Raw genomic sequence first — 20,925 nt, 5'->3', positions numbered from 1 at the left:
CCTAAATCCCACTGAGGGCACCATGCTAAGCCAGCTACAGAGACAAGCATCCTTGATTGTTTCTGCAGAGTAACTTAGTAGGTTTTAAGTAATTTTGGTGGGTAGCCACCTACAGCCAGACATAGGAAATCTGAGGCAAGCAGAAATTGAAGACTCCTAGTTTAGACTCTTTCCATCCTATCTGTGGTACGCCTTACCACGCACCAATATGGCTGCTTGTTCTATTTTCCTCCAGCTGATGCCAGTGCCACTCTCTGGATGAAACCTCTCAGTTGTCATTATGTTGAACTATATTTTACAACTTGAAAACCTGCAACAAAGCTTTTTACTCTCTCAAAAGCTTGCCTTCCCAGCCCCCCCCCCCCCCCCCCCCCCCCTTTTTTTTTTCTTTTGTTAAGAAAACAAGCATCAGGGCCAGCAGGTGCTCAGCTCTCATGAAAGCAAGGTGACTTTTATCAAGTCCCAGCTCTGCATGTACTACAATTTCACCTCAGCCAGACAGTTACACTAAGATAAGCAGAAATCTCTTCTCCAGAGCCTAAGAGAGGCTGTTTTACCTCTGGTTTTCAGTGTTCTGATTGTTTTGGTTCTCTTGCAAATGTGCTTCAGCATTATTAGTTCTGTGCCAGTGTCACACGGTAACTTCACATTTTCTCCATTTCTACAGCACCGACAAGAGGTACCTGCAGCTATTTTAAATTTTACCCTCAAAAGAGCTTCTCTTCCCAGTGAAGCAACTCAAACATGAGAGTCTGTAAAGAAAATGATATGGGAATGGTAAAGAAAATACATGAAATTTCAGCCCTGTTTGCCATATTTGAAATTCAGAAATCAGAGCTAGGCACAGGAGTTGTATTTTCCAGGCAATCCTAGGCATGCTAGGAAGAACTTCATGTTTGTATATTTTATATCTGTACAAAATTCTTTGTCTCTGTTCTATGATTTTCATCCAGACATTTCAAAGAACATAAGTGGAATGCTGTTTCTCTTGATTGAACAGAGAAGGAAATCAAGATGAGGAGGCGAAGGATGGTATGGTCCTGTAGCAGATGACTGGCAGAACTGGAAGCAGAAGCAGGTTTTCTGGGAGTGGAGCTTCAAGCATCCAAAACTGCCTCATAATACTTGTCAGAGTCATTAAAGAAGCAAAGAAGCATCTGCATTCTGGGGGATTTTCTTGTGGTCAGAGTTTACATAGCACCATTTAATTGTGAAAGTACTCTGCATGTGTCTATAGAAGGAATCCAAACGTTAACTCATATAAAAATAAATTACTATACTCCCTCTATAAAAAGAAGCCAGGAGATCCCCATAATAGATTTCCTAATTGGCTATGGCCTTAGATGAACTACTCATGGTACAAGTCATCTTTGCTAGGACTATGGTTAGTGCTTACTCTTTTCCTCACCATTTCTATTTTGTGAAAGGGGGGACACATAGGAATTATTTTAGACTGTAGCAGCGGCAATGCGAGTTTGCTGAGACCTAGATTTGGGGGCTGGTCCTTGTTGCTGCAGAAAGCAGATGCCTGAGATGTTGGTAAGCAAGGATGAAAGGCATGGGAAGCCAGCCTTCTGTAGTTCAGCGCTCTTAAAGCTGATCCCATAGGTGGCAACCACTAGAGCTGCAGCTTTCCACTGGAGATTTCCCAAATGTTAGGGAAATTTCTGCATCTCTAAGCAAAGTCTGGCATGTTACAGTGCTTCATCAAGGAACAGCAATAAAAAAGCTAGTCTGAGTGTAGGAGTGTCTGCAGATCAAGTTAATTGGTAGTCTTGTCTCCTAAATATGAAACAAGCCACAAAATACTCAGTTTGCTCCAAAATTTATTACGCAGCTTTGTGAATATGGCAAAAGGATGGAATCTCATGCATCTTTCAACTAAATGTTTACAAGAGTTCACTTATGACTGCAAATGCATGACATTTTATAGATGTTTACGTTTCTCTGTACACGACAGAAAGCTAAAATATCATGCATTGCCTAAAGATGGTACTACCATTTCAGCTTCTGGTTAGAATAGGTCTCTCTTATTTCTTTCGTGATTGTGTGCTGATAGTGAAATACATGACATTTCAGATCTTTTTTGTTATGTGTGGTAAAGGGAAGATGTGGCAAGTTAATGAAATATCATGTGTTTTTAACATTGGCCAACAACAAGGTAACTGTGAGGAAAAAAACCCAAACAAATCAACAGAAATCTTCATCATGACTTGACAGGAGGAACTTCAGTTCTGCAGGTGGAAGCACCCAAACTCTATTCCAAAAGGTCTATTTATTTAAGCAGGGAGATTTAGCCAAGTAGTATTTGGGTCTAGGAGGGACTTGTATGAATCCTCCTTTGCAGTCACTGTCTGCTAGTCTAGGAGGATGATAACACCTCCTCAGTGGTGATGGAGGTGGTGGATGGGTGCTGGCAAAGTGCTGCTCATTTGCATTTGGCTAAATCCCACCTAAAAACCTAGCAACAACTCTCCAGATCCCCACCTGCCATCCTGTACCAGCTGCAGCTCAGACAGAAGCTAAAAGCACTACCACAAATAAGTTTCTTTCCATAGGCTCTGTTATGAGCATATTTGGTACACACGAAGGTGTTGTTTGGTGGACTTTGCTGATAGCTATCCTAAAGGCATAAGCTGCTTCTTTATGCGCCAACACTGTGTAAACAGTGCAAATCCTCCACAGTGTTTTATTTCTCCATTTTCAAGTTCTTTTCATCATGCTAAGCTTGAGGACTGATCATGAAACTCACCTGGGGATACTGCTGGCTTGTACATGGTATATAGTAGTAAATACACCTATTTATTGATTGTGTAAATAAATCAGCTTTTCAGTGTCAGGGTTACTTTGTCCAGCTAGTGACAACTGTAAAAAATATTCCTGAGGAGATTTTTCCTTTTGTTTTTGCTACCTTTTCTTTTTTTTAAGTAATAAGTTTTAAAAAGAGAGAGAGAGAGAAAATAGGTTTAGCACCTACAGCAGCCCAAAAGAAAGATTAATTCCTGAGTGACAGCTGCCTTCCCTTTGAATTGGAGGACTTTGCAGTGTCGTTTTGTTGTTTTGGTTTGGTTTTAATTTCCTGTGTGAATGCCTCTCACTGGCAGTCCCTTCTACCTAGTACTTAATCACTATGCAGAGATTTTCCTGCTCCTAAAGCCAGCAAGTACATAGGAAATGCAGAGTATGTACATGATGGTCTTTCAACAGGGTTAATATTTGAAGCCACACTGAACTGCATAATCTGATATTGCTATTTAACTGCTCTGGAATAAATAAATACAGGAAGGAAAGCTTATTTGCTCTGAATAGTTAGCATGGTAAGAAGTATCAGGAAATTGATACAGAAGGGACAGCTCAGGCTAGGAAGCAAAGGAAGTCCAAGCACAGCTGAGAGAGACTTCTCACGTCACTGCTGAAGCACTGCTACAGAGATGGGTTGCAATACCTTTTCTTTAATGACAAAGGATGTTTCCTATTTTAAAGCTGCTTACATGTCTGACTGTACTCTGATTTATGCCTGTACATATCTGCAGCACCAACATTGCACTTTGAAAACTTAATGATCTGCAGCAGTGTTAAGTGACAGCAAGCTACGGAGTCTATATTCCCTTCAGAAAATGAAACAAAGTCTGCAATCTCTTTTCTCTTGCTCAAGCTTATCGATTATCCTGTGTCTAGAATTTCAGGAACAAAAACACCTGAGAGGGTGCTTAGACAGTGGTGTTGAGGAACACAAAAATAAGAGCCAGTAGAACCGATATATGTATGAGTTGCCATCTACCTGCAGCTATGCACAAACTACAACTGGTGGTACAACTACAAGGAAGGTCAAACCTTAGAGGGAGAAAGAGAAATTTACTGGAAACAGACAGACTTTTAACAGAATTTAGCTGCTGGATCAAGTCTGTGCTGCTCAGTGGTAGCAGCATTTTTCAGACTGGCCAGTTTTTCCTATGGGATGAGTAAAAGTTACCTTCCTGGAACAAACTCAACCTTCCTGCCTTATTCAAAATCCTACCCCTATTCCGTCTCATTCATCTCAATCTATAAAATATCTGAGCTCATTCTCATTAAAAGCTGCCAAATTGTTTCCCCGAGGGAATGGGACAGACATTTTCAGAAGAGTAAAATTTGCCCCTAAATTTGCCCACTATGTGCAATTAAAAATGTAATTTAATATTGGGAAAACACAGAATAATTTGTTGGAAAAGACCTTTAAGAAGATAAAGTTAATCCAGCACTACAAAGTCCGCTACTAAACCACATTCCTCAGAAACGCATCTATGCATCTTTTAAAGACCTCCAGGGATGATGTCTACAGCACTTCCCTGGGTGTCCTGTTCCAGGGCATGACAAGCCTGTTTTGAACCTGTTTTGAATGTCCAGTTGAAACATCCTCTGGTGAAACTTGAGGCCATTTCCTGTTGTCGTATCACTTGTTATTAGAGGGAAGAGACCAACCCTCAGTCTCACTACAACCTCTTTACCGGTACTTGTAGAGCTCAAGAAGGACTCCCCTCAAGCTCCTTTTCTCTAGACTGAACAACACCGGTTCCCTCAGCCACTGCTCATAAAATTTGTGCTCTAGAACCTCCACCAGCTTTGTTGCCCTTCTCTGGACACACTCCAGCACCTCAATGTCTTTCTTGTAGTGAGGGCCCCAAAACTGAACACAGTAGGCAAGGTGAGGCTGATGTTAAAAAATCTTTATACCACTGTTGATGGCACTCTGTGCTCAGTATTAATTTTCTCCAAAAATAACAGCCAAACTGCAGATAACAAAAACTATCGGAGATTATCTAAATGAAATACCACTGGTTTATTTTCTTTATGTGAATCATGCAACTAAAGGTGAAAAACTGGTATTAAGACACTGCTGCTCTATGCAGTACAAACTGAAACAACACACGTCCCACCCAACACATGCCATTAGGGCTATGAAAATCTGTACTGAATAGGACAGAGACTGTTTCAACCTCTTGGGTAAGACAGAGGTTATTTCAGTGTGCCTATGGCAATTTGTAAAGTAACCCTGAAACTTTGGACACAGGCTTTCATGGCTTTTGGGATGGTGCTTGGCTTCTGGGTGTCATCCTGATGCTACACCCTTGAGCAATTTATCTTTTCCAATTAAATCCTTTCAAGTGAGACCATTTTCTCACCAATTCCTCTGTGTTTGTTCAAGGAGGATTCCTTCTGCAGAAAAGCAAAACAATGCCCTTGGTACAGAGGCATTTGCAGTCTCTGTGCTTTTCTGCTGGTTTCTTTTGTATCTGGAGTATTTTTAGATGTATGCTGCATTATGCGGTATTTCCAGCCACATGCTGACTGATGTTGTCAGCTTCATGACAACAATCTTGGCAAAATATTTGCATGCCAAAATCCCTGGGGTATTTGTTGCTCCAAGAAGGTGCATGATGCTGTAATTGTAGCTCTGCGTTAGAAGTAAGTATGTTTTGAACGCATGGGGGCTTTAGCAGTTAGGCTGTTCATAAATCCACCCAGGCCAATTCCCTTTCTCCAGGAGTGACTGATATTGGATGCATAGAGAAAAACAGGATAACAAGGCAGAAACATCATCAGCATTTTTTCAGCACCTTTTGTCATCTTGTGGTACAGTGTCATCCAAGCCACAGGCCTGGTTACACAGAGTCACCCAGCCTGTAGGGTATGTTAGATATCTGAGGATGAACAAAGATGTCTATACTTTCAAGTCAGGAAAAAAAAAAACAAGCCCCCAAACCAGCAACAGAGCAGTGCTCACCCCTGTCACTTACCATGTTCACAATACACTGCCCACTCCCCTTCCATGAGAAACTCACCTCCTGTGAAACAGCAGATGAACTAAATGACATTTATTTTCCCCTGGAGAATGGCAGACTGGTACGATCGCTTTTGCTGAGCAACCTTCTATAAATTAGTACCAAATTCCCTCCTGCTGCTGCTAATCATCAGTGGCAGGAGCAGGTGGACCTGCCAGCAAGGTTGCAGAGAGATGCCGCCAAGAGCTGATTCTTCCTGATGATTTTAATGGAGCATCTTTCAGATTTTGTTTGAACTGACATGCACGGTAACAGTTTGTGCTTCTGCACAGGCTTTTTCATCCACGGTGCTTTTGCAGGCAGACCTGTGCGCACAAAGCTTTTGCAGCTAAAACACCTAACAGAAAGGCTCTTTACAGTGATTGTTAATGCAGTGATTCAAAGCTAAATTGGTACAAGTTACTCCATCACTGCTAAATATTATTATTTTTATGTGTCTAGATTTTTTTCCTTATTCCTAAGAGCTTAGCTCTGAATGAGTGCCATTAGCTGACAGAAGCAAAGATTATTTTCTACAAATGTTAAAACCTCCAGTTTCAAACATGACTTTCATTTAAATGGTATGTTCAGTTTTTCTGGCTTTCCCATGCAGTTTGGTTTGTTTTGTTTTTTTTCCTTTTATCCCAGAAGGGTGATTTACCAATGCAAATCTTTACTGCATGTACTTCAGCGTTTAAAACTACATCAAAAGGGGTTTTTTTGTTGTCAAAATACCAAGTAGTAGTGAAAGTTTCATGGCACTGGCTCTTTTCTGACTGATGGAAGAGATGCATGCAGGGATCTATAAATGCTGTGCTTCAGTCCTGTGCCCAGTTCTGGGCTCCTCAATTCAAGAGAGATGTTGAGATACTGGAATGTGTCCAGAGAAGGGTGACAAAGCTGGTGAAAGACATGGAACACAAACCCTATGAGGAAAGGCTGAGGGAGCTGGGGGTGTGCAGCCTGCAGAAGAGGAGGCTCAAGGATGACCTCATTGCTGTCTACAACTACCTGAAGGGACATTGTAGCCAGGTGGGGGTTGGCCTCTTCTCCCAGGCAACCAGCAACAGAACAAGGGGACACAGTCTCAAGTTGTGCAGGGGGAGGTCTAGGCTGGATGTTAGGAGGAAGTTCTTGCCAGAGAGAGTGATTTGGCATTGGAATGGGCTGCCCAGGGAGGTGGTGGAGTTGCTGTCCCTGGAGGTGTTGAAGCAAGGCCTGGATGAGGCACTTAGTGCCATGGTCTAGTTGACTGGGTAGGGCTGGGTGCTAGGTTGGAGTGGATGATCTTGAAGATCTCTTCCAACCTGGTTGATTCTATGATTCTATGAATATTCAGCAGTTCTTGTGGTGCTTTTTAGCAGTGTGACTTACCCAGCCAAGGGACATATTGCTCTAAACTGTTGCATGTTTGCAGTACCACGTGCAGTGCAACCTGCAGGCAATCATTCAACCAGGTGAACCTGAAAACAGATTCAGATATAAAAAAATAATTTAGAATATCACATACTAATCTCCAGTGAAGTTTCCTGGGTGTTTCTTACAAAGCAATTGGGTAAAATACTACTACTACTACAACAAAATAAATAATTCTGCCAAAACAAATTAAATATGTGAAACAAAATAACCGGAATGAAACATATTTCTGAACTTCCCTAACATTATATTGTGAACGAATGACAGGGCCCCAAGTGAAATCCTACTGATCTTAAAGTGTCTGCTTATGATTAGCCATGCCCAGTCCCTGAGTTTGATTACAGTCAAGCCTGAGCATTACAAATTCAGTGATGTAATTTCCAAGTCAGATTTTTCCCTGATTTTTTTTGTCATTAGAGCAGTGCAAGGCAGTGTGCTGCATTGTTTGTTGTAACAAATTCCTTATGGTAATCAGCCTCTGAATTTCTTACCCTAGCCTGGATCAGATTCTGTTACGGTCCAGCTGCAGTTTCCCCTTCTCTCTTTCTCCCTCTCCCTTTCTCTCTCTCTCCTGCTTAATTGTGTGTGTGTGTGTGTGATAAACTTCAGCATAGCTGTTCAGCATAGGATATTCCCTCACTCTGTCTCTTCACACTAAACTGGTGGTGTTGATGCTGCGTATCTATCTCAAGGGAAGAGATGTTGTCGAATTCTTCCTACCTTTCGACAGTAACACTTCCCCGGAGTGTAACTCATGGATCACAGTCATGTTTCCCGCTGCTTCTCCAAGCTCTTTCAGGATGTGCGAGGCATCTGCTCGATGGGCACTTTCAAACGCTCACTTTGCTGCTCCTTCAACATGGGTTTCCTCCCCACCATCCCAGCAATAGAAACAGTTCCCGCACAGGGATTGCTGTAAGCCAGCAGACGCTGGGACCAGTGTGCTGAAAGCTTTGGGGTAATTAGTCTCACTTAATACTTTTGCGCCATCTCAGTAGCAGCCTGCAGCAGCGCATTGATCTCTTGAAGCCGATGTGGGGAGAAGCTGCTGTCACTGCGATGCTCGCTCAAGCCTGACAAACTAATTGCCTCTCGCTTGCTGACTGTTTTCTCTCTGACAGCCAGGTTGATGGAGGCTGGGCTGGGTTTAATTGTCTCTTGTCTTCACGGCAAGGTTAACTGTTTTAGCCTTTTCATGTAGTGGCGATGGTCCTGGTGAGAGATCTGAAACGGAGGAGGAGGGCTTCGTGCGCTCTCGCAGAGAGCACAAAATAACCTTTAAACAAAGGTGCATGCAGATCCTTCAGTGATGTGGAGAGGAGAGCTGAGCAAAACCGAACCCCTTTGCTCGGATTATTAATATTCATTAACTTTCTGAGTACAAGCTGCTTTTCACTGAGGCTTTATGCCGCTGAAGCGCTGTGGCTTCATGTTCATTTCAATGTCTTCTGGCTTTTGTTATGTTTAATCATCTGTAACAATGCTTAGTGGCCCAGGTGAAATGCGGGTCCATCAGAGAGAGCAGATGGGAGAGGCTGTGTCTTCACAGGAAGGATGAGTTTGAGCTTGATGTTATTCATAAGATTTTAATGAAAAAATATGAGCACAAAGTGAGCTGCTTGCCAAAGATCATGCTGCAGGCTAAAGGCAGAACTGGAAATTAAATTCTACATCCCCTCCCTGACCTGGGCCAATATATTTTATGTTGCCTTCCACTTGTGCCTGTGAAATACAAATTACACATTTAATACTTCACCAAAAACAATCAAATTAGTTCCTATTCCACAGTCCTTTTGCTCTGAGCAAGAGACTGAGATACAAATCACAGGAGAAAGGTGCAAAAGAAGTTTCCATGGTGGTTATAACACTGTTGGGAAATGGACATGGAAAGAAATCAGTAGTGCAGTTGGATGCTTTTATTTCTGTCTGAGCTCTGGGCAGATCTGCAGCTCCCTAGGGATCTCAAAAGGCACTGTGGAGCCCTTTTGCTCCATTGCCAAGAGTGAGTCTACCTGATGCCTGGAGGATAGGATGGCAGGAAAGGACACCTCTTGGAGTAGGAAACAAAAATGAAAGGCATATTGATGTCCTTCCTGTAAAGCAGCTGAGGTGGATGTGCAGTTATGCAGATTCACCATCATCTTCCATATAGGTTGGCTAACAAAAGCTGTTTGATAAGGCTTGACCATTCTGAATGAACACTTTCCAGCCACTCTGGAAGGAAGCAGCTGAAAATAACCACTTCCCCTGCCCCTGCTATTACATCTGCTTTAGCAGGCAATGGGTAGGCTAGCTGAGAAACCATAGGTTAGGTGTTACCAAAGAGTTGGAGTTTTTATGATGCAATTTTTGCTGCATTGGCACTGTTTTGAAATATTTTCACCCTAGATTATTTTCAGATACCTCTGACAGCCATTTGTTAATAAGAAGTCTTACAGACCTTCCCAGGAAACTTAGTTGAGGATTTTTACAACCCTTGGCCATGTTTTATTCTTGGAGGTGATATGGAATGTGATCCAAGGCTTGCATCTGCTTGGGCCAGCATTGCATTTCCCCCAAAAAAGATTCCATTTCAGCTTCAGGAAGGATGCTCAGGACTTAAAAAGTTAAAAAAAAAAAAAAAAAAAAAAAAGGACTGTTAAATGTCTGTACTTACAGCACTTGAAATTTGTCACAGGGAAGAGAACATTGGAAAGTAGATCTTTAGAGTACTAAGAATGACTTTTCTTCATCCTTAAACACTAGCAGTCTGTCAGGCCACCACATGTGATTGCTGACAAGATTACTGGTTTTTTTTTACCATAGCTTTTGATGCATGTGTATTACAGGAGCAGCACAGCCTTTGAGAGGAGCAAAACAGATGTGTTCCGAGTAAAAACCAACAACGTTGGACAAATAAAGAAAATAAGGTACCCTCACTACATTACTAACACTGTAGCTGCCCTGCTAGGTACTAATTGAATGACAGGATGCAGAGGTTTTAGTGCTGTCATGTTTTATTCATTGTTTGTTAAAGTGTTCCTATGAAGGTGAAGTTGAGTGGTAAGAGCTTGTTTACTGCCTAAGATTTGAACTGAAGCATGAAATCACTTATGGTATTGCTTATAACTATCCATGCTTCCCACCAAGAATTGTATTTCTGTCACAGGCAATCTGGAGAAAGGTGTTTAGAATTGTTTTTATGTCCCAGTGGAGGTAAGTGGGGCTTGCTATCCTCTTTAGCTAAATTAGTGCAATGTAAATGATAGTGATTATGGTTAATCACCATCTGACTGACACATATAAGAATAAAAATTAGTAAGTAGTATGAAGAATGCTGGGAAAATGGAAAGGGGGTGATGAACCAAAGGAAGAATAAAAAAGAGCAGGAGGGGTACAGAGTGGGAGGAGATTCATTTATGTTTTAGGTATGCAGTGTAAGTTGAATGAAGGCAATTGCTGGATGAACACGCAGGTGTGTATGTGTTTGTCTTGCAGACAATAGCCAGCATATGCACCTACGATATCTTCACACAGACACACACACATATATACATAAGAATGTTCTTATTTACAAAATACACCATAAATGCCCTTAAATCCTATGAAACAATTTGGGTAGCTGGGCATAAGTATCATTTTAGGCTCTAACCTTGCCTAATACCACAGAATTTGCAGTGGAGGTGGCCAGTCTTAATCAAACTATCAAATCCAAGGTTGTTCCTTCCTCTAGGATTGAGCATGACAACACTGGATTGAATGCAGGCTGGTTCCTTGACCGTGTGATTGTGACTGACATGAACAGACCTCACCTCCGTTTTTACTTCCCCTGCAACAACTGGCTGAGCAAGGAGGATGGGGATGGACTGTACGTCAGAGACCTCATTGGCAGCCTAAACCCCATGGATGTGCCTAAAAGTAAGTGTGTTCCAAAAGTCTTGACTTTCTGATGCATTTTTGCAAAGGACTAGGTTGCTTGCAGAGGTCTTCAGCTGCATAAAAAGTGGCCAGTTAATCTAGGCTAATTTGAATTTTCTTTTTACTCAGTGGAGAGAGAAATACAAAGATACAAGATTCCTCCAGAGAGTAACTCCTCTTTCCAGTGTTAGACCTGACATCTCAGGCTGGGATAAATTACTGTTTGAAGAAGCTTCACTCATTTATTGAGTACCGAAGTATCTGTAATGACTACTTCAAATTAGATTAAATGACTACATGTAGATGAGAGGCGTCCTACTCCAGAAATGTCATCAGTATCACCGTGTGCAATCAGCAGAGGTGGTATGACTGCAGTCCTTCCTATAAAGTTAAATGTTTCCAGGCTCTGGTGCTGGCCTGCAGGAAATTTCCACAAACAAACTCACCCTCTTGCTGTAATTCTGCACCAGTTTACTGTATATGTACCATACCCATATTGAACTGTTGCCTATTCCTCAGGGTAGTTTTAAGCTAATGATATTGAAACAAAGCCAGGACTGCTTGCAAATCAGACACGTACTCCCAAACTGCTATCAGCATGCGGCCATGTGGTGAAGTATAGTGCATGTAACATGAGTGGGAAGATGATCGAGATGTGAAAGTGGAGCCAGGAACCAGCCTCAGGTGGTACACAGCAGTTAATCTGTGAGTGCTAATGAGGAAACTGAGTTGTATTCTCCTGATGATCTCAACAATGCACTGCTCCTTTCTGTGAGCTTAATTTTGGGTGTGGAAAGTGAAGTCCACCTGATACTAGCCACAAACATGAGGGAAAGTGTAGTTAATGCAAAAGAGGGGAGATGTGGTTTTTGCTGTGTCACACCTTTTTGAGAGTAAGTAGTAGATTTCTTGCTTTAGTATGGTTGACTTGATTGCTTAGGAGAGGCTTTTTGGTAAAAACAGTTTATTGTCAACCCTTATACAGTGCTTTGAGCATAGACAGATGCTCTAGCAAGGCAAAGTACTATTACTTTCCTTGAGATCCTGTTTGAAGTTGTGATACTGTTTGCCCATTAACTCCTCGGTATTTTTGCCCTTTTCTGATACAGAATCCTAAACCAGTTTCAGTATATTGAAGATGACAATTATGGGGGTTCTCACTACAAGAAGGATATTGAGGTCCTGGACTAGGTCCAAGGAAGCTGAGATCTAGAGCACAGGTCTAGTGGCTGAGGGAACTGGGGTCTAACCTGAAGAAAAGGAGGCTGACAGAAGATCTAACTGCTCTCTACCTAAAAGAAGGTTGTAGAGGGGTGGAAGTCAGTCTGTTCTCCCAAGTGACAAGTTATAAAATGAGAGAAAGTGTCCTCAGGTTGCATCAGGGAAGGCTGAGGTTGGATACTCAGAAAAGTTTATTTGCCAAAAGGATCATCAAGCTCTGGAACAGGCTGCCCAGACAAGTGGTGGAGTTTACATCTCTGGAGACTTTCAAGGTCTTCCTGGATGTGTTCCTCTGTGATCTGCTTTAGGTGATCCTGCTCTGGCAGTGGGGTTGGACATGATGATCTCCAGAGCAATCTTTCAACCCCTACCATTCTGCTATTCTGGAAGAGACATGCAGCTGTGGTGCTGAAGGACGAGGTTTAGTGATGGGCTAGGTACTACTGGATTAATGGCAGGACTTGGTGATGTTGAAGTTCTAACAAAAACTATTTTATGATGCTGTGATTGAAGAGTCATGTGAGTTAACACGCATGAATAATATCATTGACAAGAAGAGCATGTGGGAGCATTTTGTGAATAATGTCATTGACAAGAAGTGCACGTGGGAGCATTCTGTAAATGAAGACCTCTCCAGGGTGACTGCCACAGGGGAATGAGATAATGTCTGGAGAGGCTCTGCCAAAACCCTACCTACCCTGTTACTGCTAGGGCTGTATGTGCTGCATGTACTGCTAGGGCCCTTTGTTGCTCATTTATCTGTTCATTTTGTGAGCTCAAGGAGCAAGAGGGGTCTGGAGAGGGTAATGGGTGAGTCAAAGCAATATACAATCAAAAAGAAGTTCCCTCCAGCAAGAAGTCAGCCATTCAATCTTACTAGATCTTTAAATGACACAACAGTTTATCTCAATTTATTATTGCTCCTGCCTGGGAGAGCTGATTCAGAGGAATACATATGATTGCCTCCATCCTGCTCAACACCTGCCTCTCAGCAGGAAAAGATTTGCGGGCTAAGTCCCCAGCTGGTAAAAATCAGTGCATTTCCAATAGAATTGCTGGAGCAACTTTGCATTTCACCAGCCTAAAATCTAGTCCTGAACTTTTGTTCTTCTGAAGAAGTGGTTTGGGGCTATAGATCACCTGCTTGGTCCAGGACAGGTAGGAATAGGATCATCTCCTACCTTAAGATTATGAAAGAAGAGATCTAATCAGGCATTTGTTAGAAAATCATCTGTTCTCATCACCTTTAACAGGTAGAAAAAAAACACTTTTGACTAGCACAGGCTGGATGCTCTGTGGCTATTCAAGCCAGGCTGAGGCCAGAGGCAACGGTGAAGGGTTGGATACTTTCCAGGCAGCAGGTCTGAATCCGTAAGAGGAGAGTGTTAGCTTCAGCTATCTCAGGTTACAGTTCCCTTTGAGCCATGATTAATGAAAGATTAACATTCCCAGTCTGATGAGGTGAACTGTCAACTGCAAACGTGAATTTGTCTGAATTCATTTGGCAACCTCTGAATCCATGAAAGTCTGACATGAGACTGTGATATGATTTTCTTTGTATATACAAGTAATTTGCCCTAAATTTGGTTGGGTTTGGGTTCTTTTTTGTTTTCTTTTTTTTTGTGCTTGTTTGTTTATTTGTTTGCATTTGATTAAATACTGATGGTTACTCTTCTAGCATTATTGGTAGGGCCATTTTATATGTAAAGATTAGTTACTACTTCTTAAGTTTGTGTTCCCATTAGCAGTTTTCAGTGCCATACTGTTTCAGAGGGGGATTCTCAGTACCTACGCCTATTTGGCGGAGGGGAGAAATTAATTTGGGTTATATAAAATTTTATATAAAAATATAGATTTATTAAATTCAATATTTTTGCACTCTCGCCACCCCCAACCACTGTATATTAATGTTCGTACACAGTTATGAAAACAATTTAGGATAAAATATGTACAGGGATTTGTTCTAACTAGCAAACATTCAAACTATAAACAGAGAGAGGAGTTTTCCCTGCAGCTTAATGCCGCTTGGGATCTTTATGCTATTTGTCCAGCAGAGTGGGCTGGAACTCTTTCTGCTCTAAGGCAGAGGAAACAGATATTTACAGAGGTATTAAAGCTTTTACTCACAACTCTTTATCAGTTATTAATCACCCTCTGGGGCTGTGTCACAGCCTGTGCCCAGTGTCCAGACTTCAGGAGATCTCTGTCCGTGGACTTGGACGCTGGAATCTTCCCGGCTTGAGGGGAGAGGATGAATCTTCCCAGTTTCTGGGGAAATATTTCTGACCTTTGTTCTCCTGGTGAGGGATGTGATTTCCACCTTGGTGCTGCTGGCTTCTTCTGGATGCTGTGTCCAGGGATATCAGCTTGGCAGGATTTCAGGAGCAGGAGAAGAATATCGGTGCTGTCTCTGGCACGATTCTTCACAGCTTCAGGCTGTGTGTGTGTCTGCTGGGAGTCTGAGCTCCGTAGGTAAATCAATGCAGGATTGATCTGATCCTGGTAGCAATATAGCTTGCAGATGTGCACAGCTGGATTAGGAGGCTATAGGCTCCTTACATATATATTATGTGCAGGCTCAAATGAGCTCTGCAAGATAGATACGCAGGCAGGTAAGCTGCAATTAAATCAAAGCATGAGGTCTGAGCCTCTGAGCATCGGAGCTATGCAATGGCATCAAGCATGGGGGTCTGAGCAGCTGAGCGCTGCAGTGGGGGTCCGAGCTGAGCTGCGGGTAGGGTCAGAGCAGCTGCGGGTAGGGTTAGAGCACGTTGTTTTCCTGTGCACCCCTATTTATTGAATGTGGGCCAAGATTAATGGCCTCTTTGGGCACTAGAGTGACCAATCAGGTTGGCAGTCAGCCAAACCTTACCATAATAGGCAGAAGGCTCTTGCCTGGACTTTCCCAAATATGGGGATCACATGGGCTTACCCCAGGGAGACACGAGCTGGGTGTGTGGGCTTACACAGCCTGTTTACAACCAGGGGTCCTGGCAGAAAGACAAGTCCAGGCAAGGCAAGGCGTAAGCAAGCCTCTTTTCGGGCCTACAGGCCCTCCATGACACCTACTTTCTTTTTTTTGTCATCTCTTCAACTGCTCTTCTTTTTCATTTAGTTCTTCTTTGTAAGCCACCTGAGCACTGTTACAGATCTTAGCGTCATTTTTTTTGCTTTCATGTCCCATTTGCTGCTACAGTCTGGTATGATTTTCAGGATAACCAAACAAGATTTCTCAGTGTTTCTTCTCCTGCAACATCTTCAGCTCTTGATCTTCTTCTGGAGAACTTTCTTTGTCATAAGATTTTACTTTCCTCTCCTGAAAAGGAGGTCACTGTTGGGAGGCACATCTTCTCTAGTGAAAGGCCTGGAACATGAACCCTGTGAAGAGAGCTGGAGTTGTTTAGCCTGGAGAAGAGGAGGCTCAGGGGTGATCTCATTGCTCTCCACAACTACCTGAAAGGAAGTTGTAGCCAGGTGAGGGTTGGGCGCTTCTCCCAGACAACCAGCAACAGAACAAGGGGACACAGTCTCAAGTTGTGCTGAGGGAGGTCTAGGCTGGGTGTTAGGAGGGAGTTCTTGCCAGAGAGAGTGATTGCCATTGGAATGGGCTGGCCAGGGAGGTGGTGGAGTCGTCATCCCTGGAGGTGTTCAAGAAAAGCCTGGATGAGGCACTTAGTGCCATGGTGTAGTTGATTGGCTAGGGCTGGGTGCTAGGTTGGAGTGGATGATCTTGGAGATCTCTTCCAACCTGGTTGATTCTATGATTCTGTGATATGTATGTATTGTGAACTGGAGAAAATAAAATTTTCTTTTTGCCACACTTCTTCTTTGTTAAAGCTCTGTAGAGGCATGGGAAGTATATTTAAAGGTGATTGTAGTTGCTTGGACTGAAGCTATAAGGCTATAAGGGAATCAGTCTGTTTCCTGATGAAAACCATAAAGCAGCCAGAGAATTCCTATAGGGTTATGAAGTCTCAAGAGGTTAATTTACAGGAAAAAATAAACAGAGGCTTTACTAAAAAATACAGAAAAAAAAAAAAAAACCAAAAACATTTTATTTCAAAATACGGCCAACATATAATTGAAAATTTGGATGCATACAAAATGAAAGTCAAATTCTTTTAATGATCCAGAGTTACTGAGGATGTCAGGAGTATTTTGTGATTGCAGATGCCTGAGTGACTGCATTTACTTATCTGAATAAAATGGCTCCTGCCAGGCTCCGTGCTGAATGCCACACATTTCTCAAGGAGAACAGGTTACAGTTTAAGTGTTCCTACTTGAATGATCCTCTATTCCCCTGTATTTGCATTGGTGGCATCATATGCCCATGGCCTTTTGATAGTGACAGTGATAGTGCCACAGATTCTTATTTACCCAGCAGCTGCTACTGGCAGCGTGGATTAATTTACATCTTAGATATTAATTACAAGGAAGGGCTATTGTTTGGCCTTATGCTACTTTGCTGAATTTATGAAGCCTTAGGATTGTATGACTGTGTTTCGACCTTTACGTAAGGGACTGGCTGGAAAATTAAGTCAGGTGCTGCTTTCTCTTTGAGTGCTCCAAGTTTTGGGTCTTTTTGAGGGTATCTGATGTCCTACCAAAACACTGCAGGAGGAGAGCATTCACAAGGAATTGTATTTGCACTAATAAGAAATACTAACCCAAAAGAGACACAAAAGCAAGTTAAATTCGGGAGCCAGTTCACAGACCATTGTTTGATATCTGCAACTCACTTCTGATCCTCTGTGGGCAGACTTCTGTGTCTGTCAGCCTGTGGGGGTCTCTCATTTGGGTGGATTTCATTCACCTTTCCCTGTTTCTCTGCAGCCCCAGAGGCAGTCTTGTGTCTGCTGCAGCTGGGTCACACAGGTTGTGTCTTTTTCCATCCCTGGGTGTGAGAGGTGCAGCTTTTATCATGCAGTTGAAAAACAGGAGGTCTTTAGATTTGGTCTTCAGATGCATTGAGAATTTTTTGAGACATGACAAGGGAACATGACAATGTTTCCATAAATATATGAATGGCAAGAGAAGGGCCAAGGACAACCTCCAGCCCTTATTAGATAGAGAGGGGAATATAGCAACAAAGGATGAGGAAAAGGCAGAGGTGCTTAACATCTTCTTTGCCTCAATCTTCAATAGTAGGACAGGTTGTCTCTAGGGCAGTTGGCCTCCTGAGGAGGCAGATGGAGTTAGGGGCCAATATAGTCATCCTGTAATCCACAAGGAAGCAGAAAAGGACCTGCTGAGGCACTTGGATCCTCACAAGTCCATGGGACCGGATGGGATCCACCCTAGGGTGCTGAGAGAGCTGGCAGATGAGATGGCCAGGCCACTCATTTATCAACAGACCTGGCTCACTGGAAATATCCAATGTGATGCCCATGCACAGGAAGGAGGAAGCAGAAAAACTACAGACCTGTCAGCCTGACCTCAGTGCCAGGCAAAGGCATGGAACAGGACCTCTTGCGTGCCATTAGAAAGCACCTACAGGATGACCAAGGGATCAGGCCCAGCCAGCATGGGTTTAGGAAGGGCAGGTCCTGTCTTACCAACCTGATCTCCTTTTATGATCAGGTTACCCGCCTGGTGAATGTAGGGTAGGCTGTGGATGTAGTCTACCTGGACTTCAGCAAAGCCTTTGACACTGTCTGCCACAAGAAGCTCCTAGCCAAGCTGGCAACTCATGGCTTGGATAAATTCACTCTGTGCTGGGTCAAGAACTGGCTGGATGGCAGAGCCCAGAGAGTGGTGGTGAATGGTGCCACATCCAGTTGGCAGCTGTCACTAGTGGTGTTCCCCAAGGATCAGTGCTGGGCCCAGTCCTGTTCAATATCTTTATTGATGATCTGGACGAGGGGATTGAGTCCAGCATCAATACATTTGCAGATGACACCAAGATAGGAGCAAGTGTTGATCTGTTGGAGGGTAGGAGAGTCCTGCAGAGGGACCTGGACAGGCTGGATGGGTGGGAAGAGGCCAATGGGATGAGATTTAACAAGGCCAAGTGCAGGGTTCTGCATTTTGGACAGAACAACCCCAAGCAGCGCTACAGGCTGGAAACAGAGTGGCTGGAGAGCAGCCAGACAAAAAGAAACCACCCCTGGGGGTACTGATAGATAGTAGGCTGAAGATGAGCCAGCAGTGTGCCCAGGTGGCTGAGAGAGCCAGTGGCATCCTGGCCTGCATCAGGAACAGTGTGGCCAGTAGGACAAGGGAGGTTATTCTTCCCCTGTACTCAGCACTGGTCAGACCACACCTTGAGTACTGTGTCCAGTTCTGGGCCACTCAATTCAAGAGGGAGGTTGAGGTGCTGGAACATGTCCAGAGAAGGGCAACAAAGCTGGTGAGGGGCCTGGAACACAAACCCTATGAGGAGAGGCTGAGGGAGCTGGGGGTGTGTAGCCTGGAGAAGTGGAGGCTCAGGGGTGACCTCATTGCTGTCTACAACTACCTGAAGGGACACTGTATCCAGGGGAGGGTTGGTCTCTTCTCCCAGGCAACCACCAATAGAACAAGGGGTCATAGTCTCAAGTTGTGGATAGGCTGGATGTTAGGAGGAAGTTCTTCCCAGAGAGAGTGATTTGCCATTGGAATGGGCTACCCAGGGAGGTGGTGGAGTCTCTGTTCCTGGAGGTGTTCAAGAAAAGACTGGATGAGGCACTTAGTGCCATGGTCTAGTTGATTGGCTAGGACTGGGTGCTAGATTGGACTGGATGATCTTGGAGGTTTCTTTTCCAACCTGGTTGATTCTATTCTATTCTAACACTTTTGTGTGGTTACATATTGTCCTAATTCTTAAAAGGTTCTTGTTTGCATTAAGTCATATGTTAATAGTCCATGGGCCACTTTCTTTTCTCTGGGGTGACAGTAGGGTGCTCTTGCTGTTTAGCTGGTTGAGTTTAGTCTAGGCTTTCCCAGGTGTGACCTGCAGCTTTCTTCAGAATGAGGGAGGAAGATGCATTTAGGTGCTTCCAACACATATTGACTGTTCTTAAATATCTTTGAAACCTCTCTTAATCACAACTGCTCTCCATGCATGCTCTTTTACCGAGAGAAAGTAATAACATTCATTTGCAAAGCAAGTTTTTACTCATTTGGACCTTTAAACCACATGCAAGAGCACAGATATCTGAAAAATAATTCAGCTTGCTGTATGATTGCAGCTTATGCTAAGCTGTGAACTTTTGGTTAAGCACTGCCAACTTGCCCGTTGCAAACAAGGTTGAGGGAGGTATTGGATTAGATGACCTTTAAAGGTCTCTTCTAACCCAAACGATTCCACAATTCTCTGAGAGTCTAGGACTGATTTCCATCTGAATCTTTGACCATCAGCACCTTGAAATCATTTAAGATTGGACACAGAGGACTCTAAATGTGCTCAGAACAGCAGATCCTGTTAAACCTTTTCAAAGGTGCATATTTACAGCAGGGCAGCACTGTGTATATGACCTCAAACTGTAAAACTCCTCCATTGTCTGCTTTTTGTGGGTAAAGTTCAGTCTTATTTAGTCTGTTAATAAAGAATATGTTTACAATGGGTGCATTACACAGCACAGCAGTGAGGAGCAGGGTAGTCATATGTGGCATGCTGAGACCTCAAGGATTGGTCCACCCAACCATTGTGTTGCATTTATTTTTCCCTTACATAAACATGCTAAGCATTGGCCATCTATTACATTTTGTTATTAATGTTATGTTAAAAATGGATCACAGGACCAGATGAGATGCAGCTGTGCTCCATCTGCACAGGAATCGAGTGCACCCTCAGCAAGTGTGCAGATGTGTGGCACAGTCGACTTGCTAGAGGGCAGGGATGCCATCCAGAGGGACCTGGACAGGGTGGAGAGGTGGGCCCAGGCCAACTTCATGACATTCAACAAGGCCAAGTGTAAGGTCCTGCACCTGGGTAGGCGTAATCCCAGGCACAGATACAGGCTGGGTAGCAAATGGCTGGAGAGCAGCCCTGAGGAAAAGGACCTGGGGGTCTGGGTTGATGAAAAGTTCAACACGAGCCAGCAGTGTGCATATGCAACCCAGGCAGCAACTGTGTGCTGGGCTGCATCAAGAGAAGTGTGGCCAGCAGGCAAGGGAGGGGATTCTCTCCCTTTACTCTGCTCTCGTCAGACCCCACCTGGAGTGCTGTGTGCAGTTCTGGAGCCCCCAGCACAAGAAGGACACCAAACTGTTTGAGCGAGTCCAGAGGAGGGCCATGAAGACGATCAGAGGTCTGGAGCACCTCTGCTATGAGGACAGGCCACAAGAGTTGGGGCTCTTCAGTCTGGAGGAGGATTTGAAGAGATGTTATAGTGGCCTCCCAGTATCTGAAGGGGGCCTACAGGAAGGCTGGGGAGGGACTATTGACAAGGTCTTGTAATGACAGGACAAGGGGTAATGGGTTTAAACTGGCAAAGGGGAGATTTAAATTAGATGTTAGGAGGAAGTTCTTTACAGTGAGGGTGGTGAGACATTAGAATAGGTTGCCCAGGGAGGTTGTGAGTGCTTCCTCCCTGGAAGTGTTTAAGGCCAGGTTAGATGAGGCCTTGAGCAACCTGCGCTAGTGGGAGGCGTCCCTGCCTACAGCGGG

General features: G+C 43.6%; 1 protein-coding gene across 1 annotated transcript in view; it reads left to right on the top strand.

Annotated features, from left to right (window-relative positions):
* LOXHD1 (lipoxygenase homology PLAT domains 1) overlaps positions 1–20,925 on the top strand; it is a 188,098-nt gene that overhangs the window by 2,311 nt on the left and 164,862 nt on the right. The window contains exons 3-4 of the mRNA XM_064176315.1: positions 10,046–10,126; positions 10,930–11,114. Of these exons, the coding sequence (XP_064032385.1) occupies positions 10,046–10,126; positions 10,930–11,114 (266 nt within the window). The remainder of the gene's footprint in view (positions 1–10,045; positions 10,127–10,929; positions 11,115–20,925) is intronic.

The sequence above is a fragment of the Pogoniulus pusillus genome, chromosome Z (assembly GCF_015220805.1).
Source record: "Pogoniulus pusillus isolate bPogPus1 chromosome Z, bPogPus1.pri, whole genome shotgun sequence".
NCBI classification, from domain to species: Eukaryota; Metazoa; Chordata; class Aves; order Piciformes; family Lybiidae; genus Pogoniulus; species Pogoniulus pusillus.
The sequence above is the reverse complement of the archived record's forward strand: the minus strand, read 5'-3'. Positions and strand labels throughout refer to the sequence as shown.